The 20,492-nt window shown below is 37.0% G+C and overlaps 3 protein-coding genes across 3 annotated transcripts; all 3 read left to right on the plus strand.

Moving 5' to 3' along the window:
- Positions 1-779: 779 nt before the first annotated feature.
- LOC102765565 (olfactory receptor 5T2) lies at positions 780-1,762 on the plus strand. The gene has a single exon (XM_006756331.2). It carries the CDS (start codon positions 809-811, stop codon positions 1,760-1,762), a length of 954 nt encoding a protein of 317 aa, XP_006756394.1. The 5' UTR covers positions 780-808.
- A 7,988-nt stretch (positions 1,763-9,750) lies between these two features.
- Positions 9,751-10,698, plus strand: LOC102757578 (olfactory receptor 8J2). The gene has a single exon (XM_006756305.1). The coding sequence runs from the start codon at positions 9,751-9,753 to the stop codon at positions 10,696-10,698; it is 948 nt and encodes a 315-aa protein (XP_006756368.1).
- Positions 10,699-19,544: 8,846 nt separating this feature from the next.
- LOC102765846 (olfactory receptor 8K3-like) lies at positions 19,545-20,228 on the plus strand. Its single transcript, XM_006756332.1, has one exon. It carries the CDS (start codon positions 19,545-19,547, stop codon positions 20,226-20,228), a length of 684 nt encoding a protein of 227 aa, XP_006756395.1.
- The last annotated feature ends 264 nt before the right edge of the window (positions 20,229-20,492 follow it).

The following is a 20,492-nucleotide window of genomic DNA, read 5'->3' on the forward strand; positions in this document are numbered from 1 at the left end:
AATTGATGTCAAGAATTGAATTGAAGCTGATCTTTTTCTTGTGAATCTTGTTCACATTTTTTTAAAAAATAGATTTCATCAAGGTTTGCATTTATTTTTTAATTTGACTTAATTCAATCGTGGCCCATCATCCTTAAAAAAATCTTAATTTGTTCTTATAGATACACCCAAGAAGTTAGAAAAATTTTAGAGATTAGCTCATAAAATGTTCACGGCTACTCTAGAACCAACCTATACAATACATTCTCTATTGTCAAGAACAGAATTGTCAAGATTCAACTTTATTAACACATTTTGTCATTTAATATTCATTCTAATATTGTAGAATATATATTAATGCTCTCATTCTACAGGTGAGTAGATTATAGCAAAGCATTTTATACCATTACTGAAAGGTATAGAATGCTGAAATTCTATTCCAATGCTCCATACACTGATATATTATTTTATGTGGGTCTATGTCAAAAGAAAATTTTTTTTAACCAATCACTTGGTGTCTTAATGTGATTTAATAGAAAAACAGCTAATAGAATGCAGTTGTAAATTAACGAGTTGTCCTGATGGTTTTATAAATGATATGAATTCACCAAGTGAGTGGACACCCATCATTTTCATTTGATTTTACAGGGAGTGGCATGGACACTTGACCGACTGTCTTGTCACTGTCTGACCTGCAACTGGGAAATTTTATATTGCCAAAAAATAAATTTGAGGATATTTATTGAGTCAGAATCCTTTTTATTCTTTTTGTAGTAAATGAATTGTAATTTTACAAATATCTTTAAGTTTTTTTCCATGAGGTTTCAACATGAAGAATGTCACTGAAGTTACAATGTTTGTATTGAAGGGTTTCACAAACAATCTTGATCTGCAAATTATCTTATTCTTCCTGTTTCTAGCAATTTACCTGTTTACTCTGATGGGAAATTTAGGGCTGCTTGTGTTGGTCATTGAAAATTCCCGGCTCCACAACCCCATGTACTATTTTCTGAGTGTGTTATCATCTGTGGATGCCTGCTTTTCCTCAGTAATTACACCAAATATGTTAGTAGATTTCCTGTCAAAGAATAAAGTCATTTCATTCCTTGGATGTGCAACGCAGATGTTTCTCGCTGTTACTTTTGGGACCACAGAATGCTTCCTCTTGGCTGCAATGGCATATGACCGCTATGTAGCAATCTATGACCCTCTCCTGTATTCAGTCAGCATGTCACCCAGAGTCTATGTGTCACTCATCATTGCTTCCTATGCTGGTGGCATTTTGCATGCTTCTATACACACAGTGGCCACCTTTAGCCTATCCTTCTGTGCATCCAATGAAATTAGACATGTCTTTTGTGACATCCCTCCTCTCCTTGCCATTTCTTGTTCTGACACACACACAAACCAGCTTCTACTCTTCTACTTTGTGGGCTCTATTGAGATAGTCACCATCCTGATTGTCCTGGTCTCCTATGGTTTTATTCTGTTGGCCATTCTGAGGATGCATTCTGCTGAAGGGAGGAGAAAAGTCTTCTCCACATGTGGCTCTCACCTAACTGGAGTGTCAATTTATCATGGGACCATCCTCTTCATGTATGTGAGACCGAGTTCCAGCTACGCTTTGGACCATGACATGATAGTGTCAGTTTGTTACGCCATTGTGATTCCGATGCTGAATCCCATCATCTACAGTTTGAGGAACAAAGATGTGAAAGAGGCAATGAAAAGCGTGTTTGGGAAAAAGGGGTTTATCAAAAAGTGTTTGTACAGTAAAAACTAAATTAAAAGTGGAGAGTAATGTTCTGTGCCTCAATATAAAAAAAGATACAATTAACATTTTTTAGTTTATTAATGTGTTTGTGTTTTTCTGGATATTTTAAAATAAAGATCATAGTTAACTCTCTATCTCTGATGTCTTTACATGTAAAAAAGTTATTATCAACTTGATTCTTAATACATCCTTATTGACATATGTATATAGACTGTGGATCCTTGTATTGATTGATATAACACAAATGCACATACACACAGATTTATATGCATGTAATCATTACTTTAGAATGTTGTATATTGTTTCTTTTTATCTCCATGTAATATATAGGGTCTAAAAGTTGCAACTATAAATAATATTATAACAATTTTATCTGACTACCTTGATTACATACTGCCTAATCAATAACAAAGCCACAGCTCACATTAGCCCAGACTGCTTTCCACGAAGACATTGGTATCTGACTCCAGTTCAAAGCATTCTGCTCCATCCTTAGGTTCATGCAGTGGAAGCCAGATAATCATAGCCTATGTTCCTGGGACCACAGAAAATGTGTTCAAATTCCTAGTGCCATTACTATGCTGTTGTGAAGGTGCATTTCTCCCTATTTTTTTTAACCCAGAGCATGGATATCAAACCCATCTTCAATATCCTACAAAAAACAAAGTCTATGCATTAGCATTTATGACGATCATACTTAAATTCAAGAATGACAAAAGAAAAGCACAGTTCAGAGAAAGGTACACTGGCTGGCAAATCCATCTTTATAGGATTACCTATAGGCCTGGTTCTGACTCACTATTTAGCTCTCTTTGTCTTTGACCTCTGCCCCTTTGAAATGTCCTTGCACATGCCACCATTGGTCAGTGTCCCGGCTCAGGAACCAACATACAGAAGAGAGTTTCTCCTATGCTCATGTTTAGCCTAGCTTCCAGCAGACCTCATTTCACTGCAAATGTATGTCTACATAAAAAAGGAGTTGTAATGTTCTCCCTTCTTTCCTTTTCAAAAACATTTACATTAAATTTTAATTATTATTTGATTAAATCTTTTTTCCTTGTTTTATTTTATTTCATTCTATATTATTTTTAATTTATCTTTATTGTTGAAAGTATTACAGTTGTCCCCTTTTTCACTGATCCCTACAAGCCCATCCCTCCCCCTGCTCCAGGCCTTAACCAAACTATTGTCTGTGCATATAAATTCTTTGGTTTAATCTCTTTCCACCCACCCACCTATGCCTTCCCTCTCCTGTTCCATGTTTCTATGTCTCTGGATCTATTTTGTTCATTAGATTCCACACCTGAGTGACGTCATGCAACACTTGTCTTTCTCTGACTGGCTTATTTTGCCCAGCATGTTACTTTCCAGGTCCCTCCATACTGTCATAAAGGGTAAGAGCGCCTTCTTTTTTACTGCTACATAGTATTCCATGGTATATTGTACCACAGCTTTTTTATTAAAAAAACTCACCTACTGACGGGCACCTGCCTATGTTCATAATGTCCTTGTTTTTTAATTCAACAAGATAATGTCCTTAGAATTAGAGTCCAACCTAAGAATATTTCATAAATTGGGTTTATTATATTTAAATAACATCTCAACAATTATGCAGAACATCTCTTACTGTCATACATTCCTACCATAGTGCCTTTGCATTTATCTTAACTTCTTTAAAAGGCTCACCCCACTATGAATCCTTCCTTAAAATGTCAAAACTAAACCATGATCACTGATATTCATTATCTTTACATATCCAAACAAAGCAAATGAGAACAAGGACTAACTCTCTCTCTCTCTCTCTCTCTCTCTCTCTCTCTCTCTCTCTCTCATAATCTCAAACATAGCAAAATAACTAGCCATGGACAAGAGAAAATAGATACAATTATGCATCTGTTAAATTAAATAATAGGCTAAAATTGCATAGAACTATGGGCCAAGAATTCACATGGACAATTCTCAAAAGCAACCTTTAGGCCAGTGATGGCGAACCTTTTGAGCTCGGCGTGCCAGCATTTTGAAAAACCCTAACTTAACGCTGGTGCCGTGTCACATATAGAAATTTTTTGATATTTGCAACCATAGTAAAACAAAGACTTATATTTTTGATATTTATTTTATATATTTAAATGCCATTTAATAAAGAAAAATCAACGAAAAAAATGAGTTCGGGTGTCATAGGTTCACCATCACTGCTTTAGGCTAATGAATACAATTAACATTGATAATGATCTAGAAAATATGAATGTGAAATGATATAACATTGGCAAAAATTGAAAAGTTTGAGCCTATCTGTGAGTAAACTTTATTGTTGTTTGTTACAGAGAAGATTTAGAAGCAATTGAAATGCCCATCTACTCGAGGAAAACATATCCATAACAATGAAGATTACTAAATCTCAAAATATGATGGTTAAGGAATATATATATATATATATATATACTAGGGGCCCGGTGCACGAAATTCGTGCACTGGGTGTTGGGGGGTGTCCCTCAGCCCAGCCTGCCCCCTCTCACATACTGGGAGCCCTCAGGCATTGACCCCCATCACCCTCCAATCGTAGGATCAGCCCCTTGCCCAGGCCTGACGCCTCTGACAGGGCCTGGGCAGGGGCCCCGTGATCGTGGGCTCTGCTTTAGGCCCAGGCAAGGGACCCTTAGCTCCTGGGACTGCCAGCTTCGACAGTGCCCAGCTCCCATCGCTGGCTCAACCCCTACTTCCTGCTATCACTGGCCAGGGCAGCAAAGGTGTCCGATTCTCCGATCATGGCTGGGGGGCAGGGCAGGGCAAAGGGAGCCCCCAGGGCCATCTTTGCCCTGCCCCCCCGCTCTTAGCTTCCCCCTGGGTGTCCGGTCACTGTCAGTGGCAGGGGGCTTCTTCCTGCTTTCCCTTTCGCCTCCCTGCATTGTGCCTACATATGCAAATTACCTGCCATCTTTCTTGGCAGTTAACTGCCATCTTAGTTGGCAGTTAATTTGCATATCGCCCTGATTAGCCAATGAAAAGGGTAGCAGTCATACGCCAATTACCATGTTTCTCTTTTATTAGTGTAGATAGTAAGCACAGAATGATGTAAACATTTTAAATCCACTTATATAAATTTAATAATCCAATTATATGAACTTTAAAACCACATAACTAGCAATTATATATCGCTAGAGGCCTGATGTATGAAATTAGTGCAAAGGGCTCAGCCCTCACAGCCCCGGCTTCGTCCGGAGGGTTGTCTGGAAGGACTCCAGAAGGTTGTTCATCCCTCCAGTGTAATTAGCATATTATGCTTTTATTATTATAGACTAGAGGCCCATGCACAAAATTCTTGCAAGAGCAGGCCTTCCTTCCCCCGGCTGCCAGCAACGGCTTCCCTCTGGTACCTGGGACCCAGGCTTCACTCTGGCCACAAGCTTCATCCAGAATCACATCCCGAATGACATCCAGTCTAATTAGCATATTATGCTTTAATTATTATAGATAATATATATGCATTATATATACATATTTACAATGTATATATACTATATATACATACATAATGTGTACATGTAGGTATAAAAATGTGTCCAAGAACATTAGAGTAAATGCATTTTTTTTTAAAACAATATGGATCCTAACTCGTCTGACTCAGTGGACAGAGTGTCGGCCTGTGGACTGAAGGGTCCTAGGTGCGATTCTGGTCAAGGGCATGTGCCTTGGTTGCGGGCACATCCCCAGTAGGGAGTGTGCAGGAGGCAGCTGAATCGATGTTTCTCTCTCATCGATGTTTCTAACTAATCCTCTCCCTTCCTCTCCCTAAAAAATCAATAAAATATATTTTAAAAAAAGAATATGGGTAAAGAATAAGTATATTAAGTGGAATAAGCTAGTCACAGAAGTACAAATACTGCATAATATCATTTATATGAGGTATATAAAATAGTTAAACACATAAAAGCTAAGAGTAGAATGGTAGTTGTCAGGGGCTGGGTTAAGGGGAAAATGGTTATTGTTATTCAATAAGTATAAAATTTTAGCTATGAAAGATGGTTACATTCTAGAGACACAATATGCAACACTGTGCCTATAGTTAGTATCACTGTGTTGTATACTTAAACATTTATCAAGAAGTTATATCTCCTGTTAAGTGTCTTTACCACAATAAAACTAAATAAAAGCATTTGGAAAACAGAAAAAAAGTTGAAATAGTTAATAGTTGTTTTCTCTAGATGGGTGGAGGGAATGGGAATGAGAGAGTTTGAATCAATGGAAATTTAGCTTATATGTAATTATGTATTGCTTTAAAATTATGAATCTTATAAGAAAGCTATTTTATGATGTGAGTGATAAAAATATGGATTTCTACTGTCATTTTTCTGCATATTTATGTGTGTGTGAATGTAGACATGTGTGTGGGTTTCTTACAAATATGTTGAAAAGTGAAATCTTGTGCATCACAAGGGCCAGCAACACTTCCCAAATATAGGGGTGCAATTTAAAACAGAGAATGGAATCATTGCATGTAATTGCTATTTTATATGATTCTCTAGGAGAGTCCCTAAGCTATCTCCACAATTTTCATTCTTTGGGTGAAATTTTTGCATGGATACTAGATTACTGAGCATTTAATTTGTCTTTCCAGGGGGGAATTAGAACTTTGGGAATTCTGGTTCTCATGCTTAGGGACTGGGACTATATACAAATGTATTTTAGTATGAAGGTGTTCAGGGACTAAAACTCTTTGACATGCTTCCTGTATCAACCTTAGGAGGAGGTCTCAGCAGATCTTTGTGTATAGGTAGGTTAAAGCAAATACTTATTACTAATTCTGGATGTGGGGACCAAGCATCTTGAAACTTGCCTAATTCAAATCAGATCCCAGGACCAAAATGTTATCTGCTCTGTTCTCTTTTCTCAGCTCCGCCCACTGATTGCTAAGTGGAAGTGATGGTGGTATGACTTAAAAAATGGTGTCCAGCATTCCCACTGGTAAATCGGACTGCTTGAGCATTTAGACAGAATAATGAATAGTCATTATGGGGAGTGTATTTCACCTTAATACAAAAAGGAATGTTGTTTTGTTTTGTTTAGTTTTGTTTTTACCATAGAACTGGCAGAATTGAAGGATGTTTTAGAGCAGCAGTTCTCAATCTGTGGGTTGCGACCCCTTTGGGGGTCAAACGACCCTTTCACAGGGGTCACCTAAGACCATCGGAAAACACATATATAATTACATATTGTTTTTGTGATTAATCACTATGCTTTAATTATGTTTAATTTGTAACAATGAAATTGGGGGTCATCACAACATGAGGAACTGTATTAAAGGGTCGCGGCATTAGGAAGGTTGAGCACCACTGTTTTAGAGGGTATTTTACACCAAATAGAAAGCTTCTCAAGTGTCTTTAAGATCTATGTCTTCAAGAAAGACCTACAAAATTACTTACCATCAAGAAAAACAACTTGTGTTCCCCTTCCTTCTTTTGGCATTGCTCAGGGTGATAAACCTTAGGATGAAAAGATTCCCTGATGTCAACAATTAGTTGCTGATGGAACACTGAGAACTCATATCAGGATGCAGTGTTTGCTCCTAACACAACCTATCTCTAAATAAATTTAAGACATACTCTATAGTTAGAATATGTATCTCAATTAAACATAGAGTAGAGTAATCTCAATGAAACATAGTCTTGAAATCATATCAGAAGCTGTTTAAAAATTAATGTGCACTATCATATATTATTAAAATTATAAGATAAAATGATTAAAAATAGGTACATTGTAAAATTTGTATTTGCTGAGAATGTATTATCTTGGTAGGCCTACAAACTACTTATATTCAAAAATAAATGAGAAAAAATTATTTGTAAAAAATTAAAATTGTTCATTTTGAGAACAATGCTAAATGAGACAAAGTTCTGAAGAAACAAGAAAAACTAAGGCTGTTCTAGAGAAACTTTATTTCAGTGACATATACTAAGTGAAATAAAAAGCAACCCTAGCTTTGCCTTCAGTTATACTGCAGTTGAAGAGGAAACACATAATAGGTAAGGATATAATAATATACTCTCCTTTTCAAAAGCTACTTGTACAAATTCATGGTAGATAGTCAATAATTGCTATTGTTGATTCTCTATTTTGTTCTTGTTAAGGGTGAGTTTATTCAGTATATTATCTCAGAGGAAAACACACAGAGTTGCTTAATGTGTAGCAAAAAAAAAAAAAAAGGAATATTTTGATCAATGAGTATTGCCACAGTGGTTTCCATCCAAAGCTTATCTACGCAGTTCTTTTTAGCTGAAGTGCAACACCATCAGATTAGCTCAGTAGACACATACCTGATGTATGGAACTAAGCATCTTCAAATGGAAACAAACAAACACCACTGTTTTAAAAGAATCAGGCTGTGGGAGAGCACAGCCCGACTTGTTTATTAAATATGGAGCTGGATATCCTGTGTCCCAGTTTCTTGAATATGCAGAATTATAATCCACTTGCTATTTCTATGTTAACTATAAAGCCCTCAGTAAGTTTGAATGCGTTACCAGAGCTGAAATAATAAACCAGATTATTTCAAAACATGCCAGTAATATAAAAACTGGTACCAATCATTTTGCATTCACTGTTACCAGAAGCTATGCCAACTAACCTATACATGTGCACTATCTCATTTAACTCACACAATACAAAAATAGAAATACCTGAAAAAAATCACCACTAGTAATTAGTGAACTAAAAAGAAACTAGCCAACTAACCTATCAACTAAGCCAACAAAACATACAAAAAAACCCATAAAACCATATCATTATCCAATATCTTATATAAACTATGTTTGATTCACTTAATCTCATAAACCTCATTGTTCTGTCAGACATTGAAATAATTACATCTATTTTTTAGGACTTTCCTGCAGAATAATGAGACCAACTATTTCAAAATGCCTCACACAGCTCTGGGCACAGAGTGGGCACACAATAAATAACATTAGCATTGTCCCGCATTCACTTTCTATCCAATTAAAACATAATGATCAAGCTTTAACAAATCAAAACTATAAGTAATAACTTAAAAAAAATCAAAGCAGGCTTTAAACAATTTAAAGGAAGGAGGCATAAGCCGGAAAGAGAAGGAAAGGCTACCAGAACAAAACAATAGAGAAAAATCTGAACAATTAGAAGTTAGATCGATAGGACAGGACTGGCTTATTTGGTAGAAGAAAGAAAATATGATTAAGTGAAAAGGAAACAGTTTCTGAGTGATACTAAGGAACAGTTTTGAGGTGTGGTCTGTGGGGAGCTGAAACAGAACAGTATGGTGGAAATTAATAAGGAATATCCCAGTATACTGACTATTTCCTATTGAAATATTGAAATTCCCAAGGATGATGATGGCAAGATATAGGCTGAAGAGAAGGCCTATGGCAACTAAGGAAAAAATAATGGGAAGTCCTTCTGGCTCATCTGTTTCTTATAGGTAACTCTGTTTTATCATTGGAAACATAAACACACTCACACTCAGAGGCTTGTGTGTACAAGTAAATATATACATGCATATATATATATGTACATATATATTCATGCAATTGCAAATGTTAATATAATTAATATTACACATATTAATACATATAATAATATAATAAATTGTGTGTATCCATCCAATACAAACTATATTCAGGAGAGACTAAAAATAAATTAGCAGTTTATTCAAACAGTTCTAAGATCCTGAAACTGGTCTCTGGAGATTGTATTTTTGAATTTTAAGATCTGAACAAAAATAAACTGATCAATATACACATGGTATATCATAGAATTGTACACTCAAAACATATACTTCAATTAACCAATGTCACTCCAATATAGTTAATAAAAATAAGTTTTAAAAATAATTCAAAAGCAATGAAGAAAAATAAAAATAAACTAATGTTACATGAAACATTTAACAATATGGCATTGAAAAGAGAACAGTTTGTTGTCTATTAATCTCTTTTCATTTTCCTCACTAATGGATGAAGGCAACAAAATCAATGGCTCCCGGGAATGGCTCGCAGGTGACTGAATTCATCCTCATGGGCATCTCACAAGACCCGGAGCTGCAGGTTCCGCTCTTCTTTGTTTTCCTGGTCATCTACGGGCTGACCGTGGCTGGGAACCTGAGCATCATCACTCTCACCAGTGTTGACTCTCAACTTCAGACCCCCATGTACTTTTTCCTCCGGCACTTGGCTATCGTCAATCTTGGCAACTCTACTGTCATTGCCCCTAAAATGCTGGTTAATTTCTTGGTTTCAAAGAAAAGCATATCCTACTATGGATGTGCAGTGCAAATGGGTGGGTTCATAGGTTTTACTGCTACTGAGGTTTTAATGCTGGCCGCAATGGCCTATGACCGCTACGTGGCTATTTGTAGTCCCCTGCTCTACCTGGTGATCGTGTCTCCACAGATCTGCCGTTTGCTGGTGTCCCTTGCGTACTTCTTCAGTCTGACCACGGCACTGACCGTCACTTCCTGTGTGTTCTCTTTGTCCTATTGCTCTTCCAATGTGATCAACCATTTTTACTGTGACCATATCCCTTTGTTAGCATTGTCTTGTTCTGATACCTATATTCCAGAAACAGCTGTGTTTACCTTCTCAGGAATTAATTTGATTTTCTCTATGACTGCTGTTTTAATATCCTACGTTAACATCATCCTTGCCATCTTGAGGATACGTTCCTCAGAGGGGCGACAAAAAGCCTTCTCCACTTGTGCTTCTCACATGATGGTTGTCACTATCTTCTATGGGACCCTTCTCTTCATGTATTTGCAACCAAGGACCAACCACTCATTAGATACTGATAAAATGGCCTCAGTCTTCTACACCCTCGTGATACCAACGCTGAACCCCCTTATTTACAGCCTAAGGAACAAGGATGTGAAGGAGGCATTGAAGAGATTCTGGGATGACCCACGTCAGTCATTCAAACTAGTGTAAATTTAAAATAACAACTATCTTCATTTATGGGTTTTCTTTTGCTTCTGAAAAAAAAAAAAGAAGCAATAGTTTAAAATCCTATTGATTTCAATGGGAGAAATCTTAATCCTTTTTACCCAACCTCAAATACCCAATTGTCCCTTTAGAAAAATGCACTCATTGACCAAAGACAACACCAGTTACATAAGTAATAAACAACAATATTAAGGTAAACACATTTTAAAACAAAGTCAAAGTTATTAAAGGGTTTTTATAATTTCTAAACAAGGATGATAAAATCTAACGGCTGGTGGTGAAGGCATGCATGATTCATTTCTTGCAAAGTGGTTGAGTGAGATCATCTTCCTTGCCAAGATACGTTTGTTGAGCTAGTGAAAGTTGTGTTATTTTTTGTAGCATTTTATCCATCAATTTCTCAACCTTTTGGACCCACTTTTATCTTGAGCTTAAAATATACTTATATCACAGAGGGGGGAAAAATGAACCTTTAGAGGAAAATAAAAACTAAACCAAAAATATGCTTAGTCATGAAAAGAAGAAATAGGTCATGTGGCAAAACAGACTGAAAAAATATGTAAAAAAGGGAGTCTACTTTTTATCCCTCTCACATTATTATCCCTTTCACTTGGTGTATGTACACAAAGCAAAGCATTGCTATTTATCCAAATATGACATATATTTGACTTTTTCAAAATTATAGTCTTATACTAAAAACTTTGGTGTCTTTGTTATGCAATCACAACAATAAAAACTTGTTTTATCATTTTTATTATTCGGTTTTGAAGTGACATGTTATTAGACAAGAATGTTTTTCTCTTCAAAGTGACAGTAATTCTGAAGAGAACTCATCACCACCACCTCCCCCCCAAAAATTGACAGTCATTATGTGCCATATCTTGTGGAGAAGCATGAGACTTGGTTGGAAAGTTTGTAAGGAGGGCATTCTGAGAAAAGGGAAGTGTGTGGAATCCACCCACCCTGTTTATCAGAATTCAGATTTAGGGGAGTGCCGAAAGTGGCGCCCCTAATTATTTCTTGACCTTTTCAAACAAGTCTGTGCACCTGCAGACCCCCAGGTGTTTACTGGAACCCTTATGCTTAATTTTTGGGTGTCCTTGCTTAAAAGACACTATAAACACATGTGTCCTCCCAATATTACTTACCCTACTGATTAATTCTAAAACATAAACTTTATCTCAAACTGCTGCTACAATAAAAGCCTAACAAGGCAGGCAATCGAGGTTGTCTGTTCCCTTTAGCCAGGCAGTCCCTTAGCCCTCTCTTTCACAGCAAACGTTGTGTCAGAGTAATCATTCATCCATCACTGAGGGTCTGCTGGTCAGCGCCAGCAATATCTTTGCCTGTATGTGTAAAACATTACTAACATTTAATAGAGTAAAGAAGAGTGGGCATGACATACAAAGTAAAGATAATAGAAATTGGCATAATTCAGACTTTTTTAAATTCAAAAGCAAAATTGAGAATTTTAAGGTTTTCAATGGAGATTTTTTGGTCCCTTAAGTGTGAGATAAGTTTGGTTTGAGCAGCTTATGCTCTCTCACTGGAAGTCCACAGGCCTTCCCACCAGTTGTCCAATTGTCATAGGTCATATCTATCTTCCCTGCCTACTGAAGGCTACTTCTGCTAACAGCCTCCACAAAAATGAAAAAGCCCTTTCAAATAAATCATTTGGAAATGAAGTAAACTGCATATATGGATGGAAAGAGGCCAAAAAGAGGTTGTTATAGCATCAGGACTCCTTAGAGCAGCAGTTCTCAACCTGTGGGTCTCGACCCCTTTGGGGGTTGAATGACCCTTTCCCAGGGGTCACCTAAGACCACCGGCAAACACATATATCATTACATATTGCTTTTGTGATTAATCACTATGCTTTAATTATGTTCAATTTGTAACAATGAAATTGGGGGTCACCACAACATGAGGAACTGTATTAAAGGGTCGCGGCATTAGGAAGGTTGAGAACCACTGCCTTAGAGTAACTTAACGACTGAATTTCCCACTTGCCTTTCTCTATATTCCCCAGCCTTACTCCTTTTAATCCTTCTTCTTGCCCCTCCTTTCTTTTCTCCCTGTGTTTTAATTAAAGGCTATAATTTTTTCTTTCCTTCTTATAAACAGAGCTATTACTTTATAAAGCTTGAGATCCTTGCATAAATTATGCCCTCAGTTGTCACCTTCTATTCCAAGCTTCTGTACAGGGTTGGTTTTTATTCTTTCAATACTTATAAAGGTATTTTTATATTATCTGGGTTGGAGCAATTTTGACAAAAAGAGCTGTGAAAACAAACTCTTTACTTCATCTCACAAAATGTACATGTTTTGGGGTTAACTAAAATATCAAATTAGTCATTAAAATGTATATTTTAGCTAAATATCTATAATCTATCTATCTATCTATCTATCTATCTATCTATCTATCTATCTATTTATCATCTATCATATATATATCTGTCTATCCTATATAATAAAGAGGTAATATGCAAATTAACCCTCACACCCTCACAAGATGACTGCCTACAACCAGGCCGGCAGGGGGATTAGTGAGGGATGACCAAACAACTGAACAGCTGGCTGTATGGGGTGACGAGGCTGGCTGGGGGGTTAGTGAGGGACAACCAAATGACTGAACAACAAGCTACATAGGGCGACCAGCCACCAGGGGGGCAGTTGGGTGTGACCAGGCTGGCAGAGGGGGCAGTAAGTGGCGACCAGGCTGGTTGGGGGGGACAGCTAAGGGCCACCAGGCTGGCAGGGGTGGGTTCAGTTGGGGGTGACCAGGCCAGCAGGGGGGGCAGTAGGGGGTAATTAGGCTGGCAGGGGGGGGAAGTTGGGGGTGACCAGGCTGTCAGAGGGTGCAGTCGGGGTGACCAGGTCAGTGGGGGGCATAGTTAGGAGTTACCAGGACACAGGGAGAGGACAGTTGGGGGTGACCTGGCCAGCAGTGGGAGGCAGTTAGGGACGACCAGGCAGGCAGGCAGGTGAGTGATTAGGAGCCAGTGGTCCAGGACTGTGAGAGGGATGTCCCAGATTGGAGAGGGTGCAGGCAGGCTGAGGGGACCCTCCCCCCTCATGCATGAATTTCATGCACCGGGCCTCTAGTATCTTTTATAAAGTGATTCTAATCACAGAAGCATTTAGAGCTATAATGGTCTGAAGAGGCTGCTAATGTAAAAAACAACCACACTTTATAAAAAGTATAGCCTTAAGATTCAATAGAATATACTACTAAATGATAAAGGTTATTAATGTTTCCACAGTCATAAAATTTGATTATTTAAAGACATGGACTCATGAGATTATACTATATTAATTTAAAACCATTCATGAACTATCTAAGTAGGAAACTTTTGTGTTATGGATGCTCAAAATATTGCTTCTTAATCACTGAATAATCAAAATAGCTTCCTTGATTGTGGTGGCATCTTCATTCTGTTGGAATCATTTTTTTCATTGTTTACTTCCTGCCTCATAATGGTTCATCATTTTACCAATATTTTATGATTCAACAACAGGAAACTACAAGCCCTGAAATAGAAATCGCTCTGAAAAGCCACTCAGAACAAGTATACGGGGAGACTTACGGAGAGGAAGGCACTGTGACATCCATGAGTTAGGCTGGAACCCAGCCACTGCATCATCCCTAACTGCAAGGAAGATGAGCAATAGTCCAGCCATGTGCCCAGGAGAAAAAGGACAAAGATCTGGTGGCCATCTCTGCTACTGGGTGTCAGTGTTCTGTCACTTCAATAACTACTTCATCAGCATTATCCCAGATTTTCAATCTTATCACAATTATGGACATTCAAATATTAAAACTAGGTTAAAATGTTGTGTCTATTCATCTGTGTTATAATCTCTGAACTTTTTGTTGACATAGATTGTGCTTAGTGCATATTTCTATTTCAAATCCAAACCACTATTTGAATTATGTATTAAGACAACTAAAGCAATTTTAGTTTTAAGGCTAAAATTAGCTAGCTCTCTAGGTAAACCTGATTTACTGAAATCCTTTACCATGTACAAGCAGTACTTATTTATAAAAGCCCAGAGTATGAAAATCTAGGGTAGTGATGGTGGAATATATATTGAAATCTTGAAATACATTTGTCTTTATTTAAATAAATTAAATGTGCTTATTTTTCCCAAATCAAACACTCACTTCAGGAGATATTTTACTGAGATATTCATTTATGGGTCAGTGAGGACCACACACACAAAGTTGTGAATTGCAGTAATACATGCATAAGTCAAGAGTTGATCAATTACTAAATGCCTATTGGAAACAAATATATATTAAGTGAGGCTAGACCAGATTATAATAATTTTATTAAACAGAAGTGAGCCAAATATTGGTGTGTGTGTGTGTGTGTGTGTGTGATATAGTCGAGTGAGAACTTTTAGGTATAAAATGAGTTATATAACTACAGATGCGCACATTTAAATGTACATTATATTTACTTTAGAAGGCTGTAATTATTTTTAAGGACATATATCAACTTGTGTAGAAGAAATTCCTGTGTAGACTAGGGAAGTGGAAGATAGGAAAGGAAAATTGATGATGATTATGAGTATGAAATGAGAGTATTAACTCAATGTAATCCCTTATATGAAAAAAAAGTAAGAGTCACACACATATTCTTCATTTTTGTTTTGTTCTGAATCTTTTAAACACTACAGGACACATTTAAACAGTTCTGTCTCCATCCTCAGACATAAAACTGAGAAGAATTCATTGTGGAAAATACTGAATATTAAAGTAATTTATAACACATTTATATCCAGATGTTTGAGTAGATGCAGTAAAAAATTAATAAAGATAATAACAAAGGAAAGCAGGTAAATTGTAGGTAAAAATAAATTCCTCAATAAAATTATCAAAGGTACTCTAGATAATTAACAACGACCATGCATAATTTCCTGTTCTCTGATGCTTTGGGGATAACCAAGAAAATGCAATCTCCCAGGTGAGTGTCTCAGAGGAGAGAGGCAATCATAAATCCTTCCGACTTCAGTGAGGTTTGTAACCAGTTGGGGGAATGAGAACCCATTCCCCATTGGAGGTGAGTAGATGGCACTTATTCTCTGATTGCCTTATCCAAGGACTGCTGAGCCTGACATATATTTAAAACTATTCAAGATTCTTCCCTTTTCGTAATTTCCCTGTTTACTTTCTCTCCCATTTTTGAATGGTAGTAATACAATGTTCACAATTTGACTAACCCAGTTATACACAGTTGAAGTCATTTGCACATTTTTATAGAATAGTTCAGATTGGGTTTCTGTGTTTGCAAAAGTGGACATCCTTGGGTTTCAGCTCCATTCTCAAAGTCCTGGTGCAACTTGAAGACTGTGCTTCCATCAAGAAAAAGTCAGGCTTGTTGCTCAGTCTCTCTGTTTGTGTGTTGTTGTTGTTTTTGTTGTTGTTGTTTTTTCAATCAAGGCTTGAGCAGGATTGGCAGGGACAGGTCAGATAAAAATATCAACTCAGCTGAGTTTCAGAACTCCAGGGGTTTGTAAAATGAGGTAGATGTTGGCCTGAAGGGGTTTGCCAAACTATACAAACTGCTGTGGAATCTTCCTTTCTTTGGCTATAACTTTTTGTTGCTTAAGGCATCAGAGTTTGCCATTTTCCTTGTTCTATTACTGCTAATGAATGTTTATTTTTACTTTTTTGGTAAATATTTTGTTAATATTGTGAATAAATTTTTGGGTAGAGTAAGTTTTGTGAGGCTGATTTAATTGGCCAAATTAATCTTGAATGTCTATTCTGATATTCTTGATTGTACCTTTTCTGACATTTAGAACTTCTAGTTTTTAAGAATTGAAGAGCTTAAACATTTTCTTTTGACATTAAGTTCTTGACCAGTATAGAACCAATTTTTATTTGGATGAACTAAACATCCAATTTCATCATCTTCTATAGAGATGATCATTTTATCCAGCTCAATTTATTGAAAAGACCATTTTTGTCTCACGGTCCTCACACCACAGCAGTATACAATCATATTCCCCCCCCATTTTGATCCATTAGTATATTTTATTTGTCCATTGTTGTGCCAATTCACATTGTCTCAACAAGTCTAATTTTATAAGTTTTAATATCAGCCAGTGTAGATTTTTTCAGAACTATCATACTTATTCTTTCTAATTTACATTTTATAAATACATTTTAAATGTGTCAAATTCTCCAAAATCTCCTAGTAAGATTCTGATTGAAGACTATGGAGCAAATTGACTAATTTGAATATAAACGATATTTTATAACACTGAGTGGTGCTAGCCAGGAACATAGTATTTCTATTCGTGTATATAGGACTTCCATAATATGTCTCAATAATAAAGTTTTAATTTTTATCCTTTTAAGAGCAGATTCAATCTATTTTTCATAAGATATCAAGTCATGGTCTTTCTATTTTTAGTCTTAATTTTATTGTTTTGACTATTCTAAACATTACTATTTCTTCATTCACATGTTCATATTTTTCTAAATCTATCTAATAATCTGGTAAATGATTTTTATAGATTTTTCTTAAATTCAACCATTCAGTCAAATTTGGGATCAACCTGACTTGATTATGGTGACCTGTATTGTTGTACATTTTTTAGAGTTGATGTCAATGATATGTTAATACTACTTAGGATATTTACACCTCTGAAAATAGAATGGTAGTCATGGATATCTTGCTGTTTACTCTTTATTTTTTAAACCAGGGCTTTGCTAAACTCCTGGATGAGTTGCAGTGTAGTGCTCATTTTTTAGACTCTGGAAGAGCTTGCACAAAATTTAGATGATGTTTTTTCCATGAAAGTTTGGAAGCATCTGTCTTAAAAACAATCTGAAGGTAAAAGAAGTTGGGAAAATATAGGTAGAGAAAAATGTAATCTTTCTATTAAAATGTGTTAAATCAAAACATTTGTTGTATACGTGATGGAAGATGAAATGAATAAGAGTAATACTCAAATTAACATATAAAAACATACTCCACACCTTTCAATGCCATGTCCACATGGTTTATTAGGATCAAATAATTATTTATCCTGTCCACGTACATTTAAAGAAGTAAAATTTGAATACTTAAAAATATTCATGCAATATCTATTTCTCCCTGTTCTCTGTCAACCCTTATACTTCATGCAATGATATTGCCTGCCAGCCCCTGAGGCATTTGAGATAACATTCTCTAGAATGATGGTTCTTTTTGTGGATAATTATATTAATGGTATTTACTTGAGACAACTTGAGGTAGAATATCACCAAATGTGCACTAATAATGTTTTTACTTGTCATAAATATGCTAGGAAATATAACTACAATATTAAATCTATCATTTCAGAGATATTAGTTCTAAGGTCAAAGCAAGTGCAGGGATGCCTGATAATTTTTTTTGCTCAGGTTAAATAAACCACAGATGCCGGGCTTATTTTGTGTGGAACATAGGAGAATATCAGAAACTCCAAAACTTAGCACATAATTGCTGACATTTTAGATGTAGTTTTCTAAAAAAAATTAAAAATTATTTATGTGCGTTAAAGTGAACATGTTGGGCACTTCTCCAAGGTGACAAAATTATTTTCTATCATTGTAAAAACTATTTAATAATGTTTAAAATGCATAAAAGCATAGTGGAATAAGAATACAATTTTTAAAAAGTCAGACAGAGATGGGAAGGAGAATACTATTTTGATATGGGGGTTATAAGGAACAGAAACAAAGTCTACAAAATGAGTAAGTAATGGTTTTCTTTAGAGATTGACAGTGAAGTTGCAGGGTCAAGAAGCAGAAAGCTATATTACTTATTATTATAACTAGAGGCCCAGTACACTAAACTCGTGCCCTTGGCAGGGGGTTGGAGGGTCCCTCAGCCCGCCCTGTGCCTTCTCACAGTCGGGAGCCCTGCGATCGATTGCCCCAAAGAGATAGGCCCTGTCCACCCAGCTGGGGCTCCTCAATGAATGACCCCAAAGAGGTAGGACCTGCCCACCTGGCTGGGTTGCCCCCACAGAGGGAGGCCCCATCCACCTGCCACAGCCCGCTTGTCGGTGGCCTGGGCCTCCCTCTGCAGGGTGATCATGGGGCGATGGCTGGCCTCAGACCAATCGCATCGCACCCACCTTGGCTGGCTTGGCACCACTGGGTGTCAGAGTGTGGTCTCTGGAAGGTCATCCTGACGGTCGTTCTGCTGTTTGGTCAATTTGCATATTATGCTTTTATTATTATAGATACCTGCTAAAAATTGATATGCTTACTTAATTACATATATATATTTTTTAACTTTTTTATTGATTTCAGAGAGGAAGCGTGAGAGAGACAGAGATAGAAACATTAATGATGAGAGAGAATCATTGATTGGCTGCCTTCTGCATGCCCCACACTGGAGATTGAGCCCCCAACCTGGGCTTGTGCCCTGACCAAGAATACAACTCTGTCCTCCTGATTAATAGGTTGACCCTCAAACACTAAACCATGCCAGCTGGGCTATATATTTTTTAAATGAAAAAGAAATTTTGAAAAAATATCAGAATTCTCACTGTAGGCCAAACTTTTCGAAAAATGCATAGGTGACAGGCTATAGATCACGTACACCTTGTAATGATAACCAGTATGTGATACAAAAAATAAAATGGCTACTATAGCAGTAAGGTTGTAATGATTTCTATATTTGGTTCTAGGTTTAAAGATGGGGCTGGGTCTTACTTTAAATTATTACATCTAAAGGCTGGGATTTTGGTAACACATAATGGCTTTGCCTAAAAGAATTTACCAGATGATATCTCCAGAAACCTAATGACTCTTCTGATGGTTATTCCCACAGTCATGTTCCGTCATGGACTGCGGGGACCAACAAAACCTAACAGTGCTAACAGAATTCATTCTAGTGGGAATCACAGACCACCCTGAGCTGCAGGCCACCTTCTTTGGGGTGTTCCTCATTGTCTATGCAGTCTCCGTGGCGGGCAACGTGGGCATGATCATCCTCACCAAGATGGACTCCAGGCTTCAGACACCCATGTACTTCTTTCTCAGACACCTGGCTTTCACTGACCTTGGTTATTCAACAGCTGTGGGACCAAAAATGTTGGCAAACATTGTAACTAAACAAAAGACTATTCCCTACAACTGGTGTGCAGCCCAGCTAGCGTTCTTCATCTTGTTCATCATTAGTGAACTTTTCATTCTGTCAGCAATGGCCTATGACCGCTATGTGGCCATCTGTAATCCTCTGCTCTACACAGTCATCATGTCACCAAGGGTATGCTGGGCACTGGTAGCAGTCCCCTATCTCCACAGTGCTTTTCTCTCTCTGATAACCACCATAAAGATTTTTATTTCATCTTTCTGTGGCCATAATATCATTAATCATTTCTACTGTGACAATCTTCCCTTGTTGACATTGATATGCTCAAGCACACATGACATTGAGTTGATAATACTGTGCTTTGATCATACCCATGCTGAACCCCTTGATCTACAGCCTGAGAAACAAAGAAGTGAAAGGTGCCCTGCATAGGATATGGAAAATCTTGAGCAAACGCCCTAGGTGAAGTTCAATATCAAATGTATATACCATAAATTAGGTTATAGAAGCTGTTTGTGATATAGGAAAGGACTTAGAAAGCAGTGGTCTGTAAAAGGCATGGGAGATTAGAAAAAAAATATTATTTTGTTGTTTTCACCTTATAGATGTTGAAGTAGTGATTATCCTCTGGTTTCAACTTTGATTTGTCCTCAGGTTTTACTGTAAGAGATCAAAGCCCCATAACTGGTTTCACAT

The sequence above is a fragment of the Myotis davidii genome, unplaced genomic scaffold, assembly GCF_000327345.1.
Source record: "Myotis davidii unplaced genomic scaffold, ASM32734v1 scaffold874, whole genome shotgun sequence".
Classification (NCBI taxonomy): Eukaryota; Metazoa; Chordata; class Mammalia; order Chiroptera; family Vespertilionidae; genus Myotis; species Myotis davidii.

Excerpts from the sequence above, each read along its gene's own strand:
- LOC102765846 (XM_006756332.1), top strand. The coding sequence starts at position 19,545 with ATGGACTGCGGGGACCAACAAAACCTAACAGTGCTAACAGAATTCATT.
- LOC102757578 (XM_006756305.1), top strand. The coding sequence starts at position 9,751 with ATGGCTCCCGGGAATGGCTCGCAGGTGACTGAATTCATCCTCATGGGC.
- LOC102765565 (XM_006756331.2), top strand. The coding sequence starts at position 809 with ATGAAGAATGTCACTGAAGTTACAATGTTTGTATTGAAGGGTTTCACA.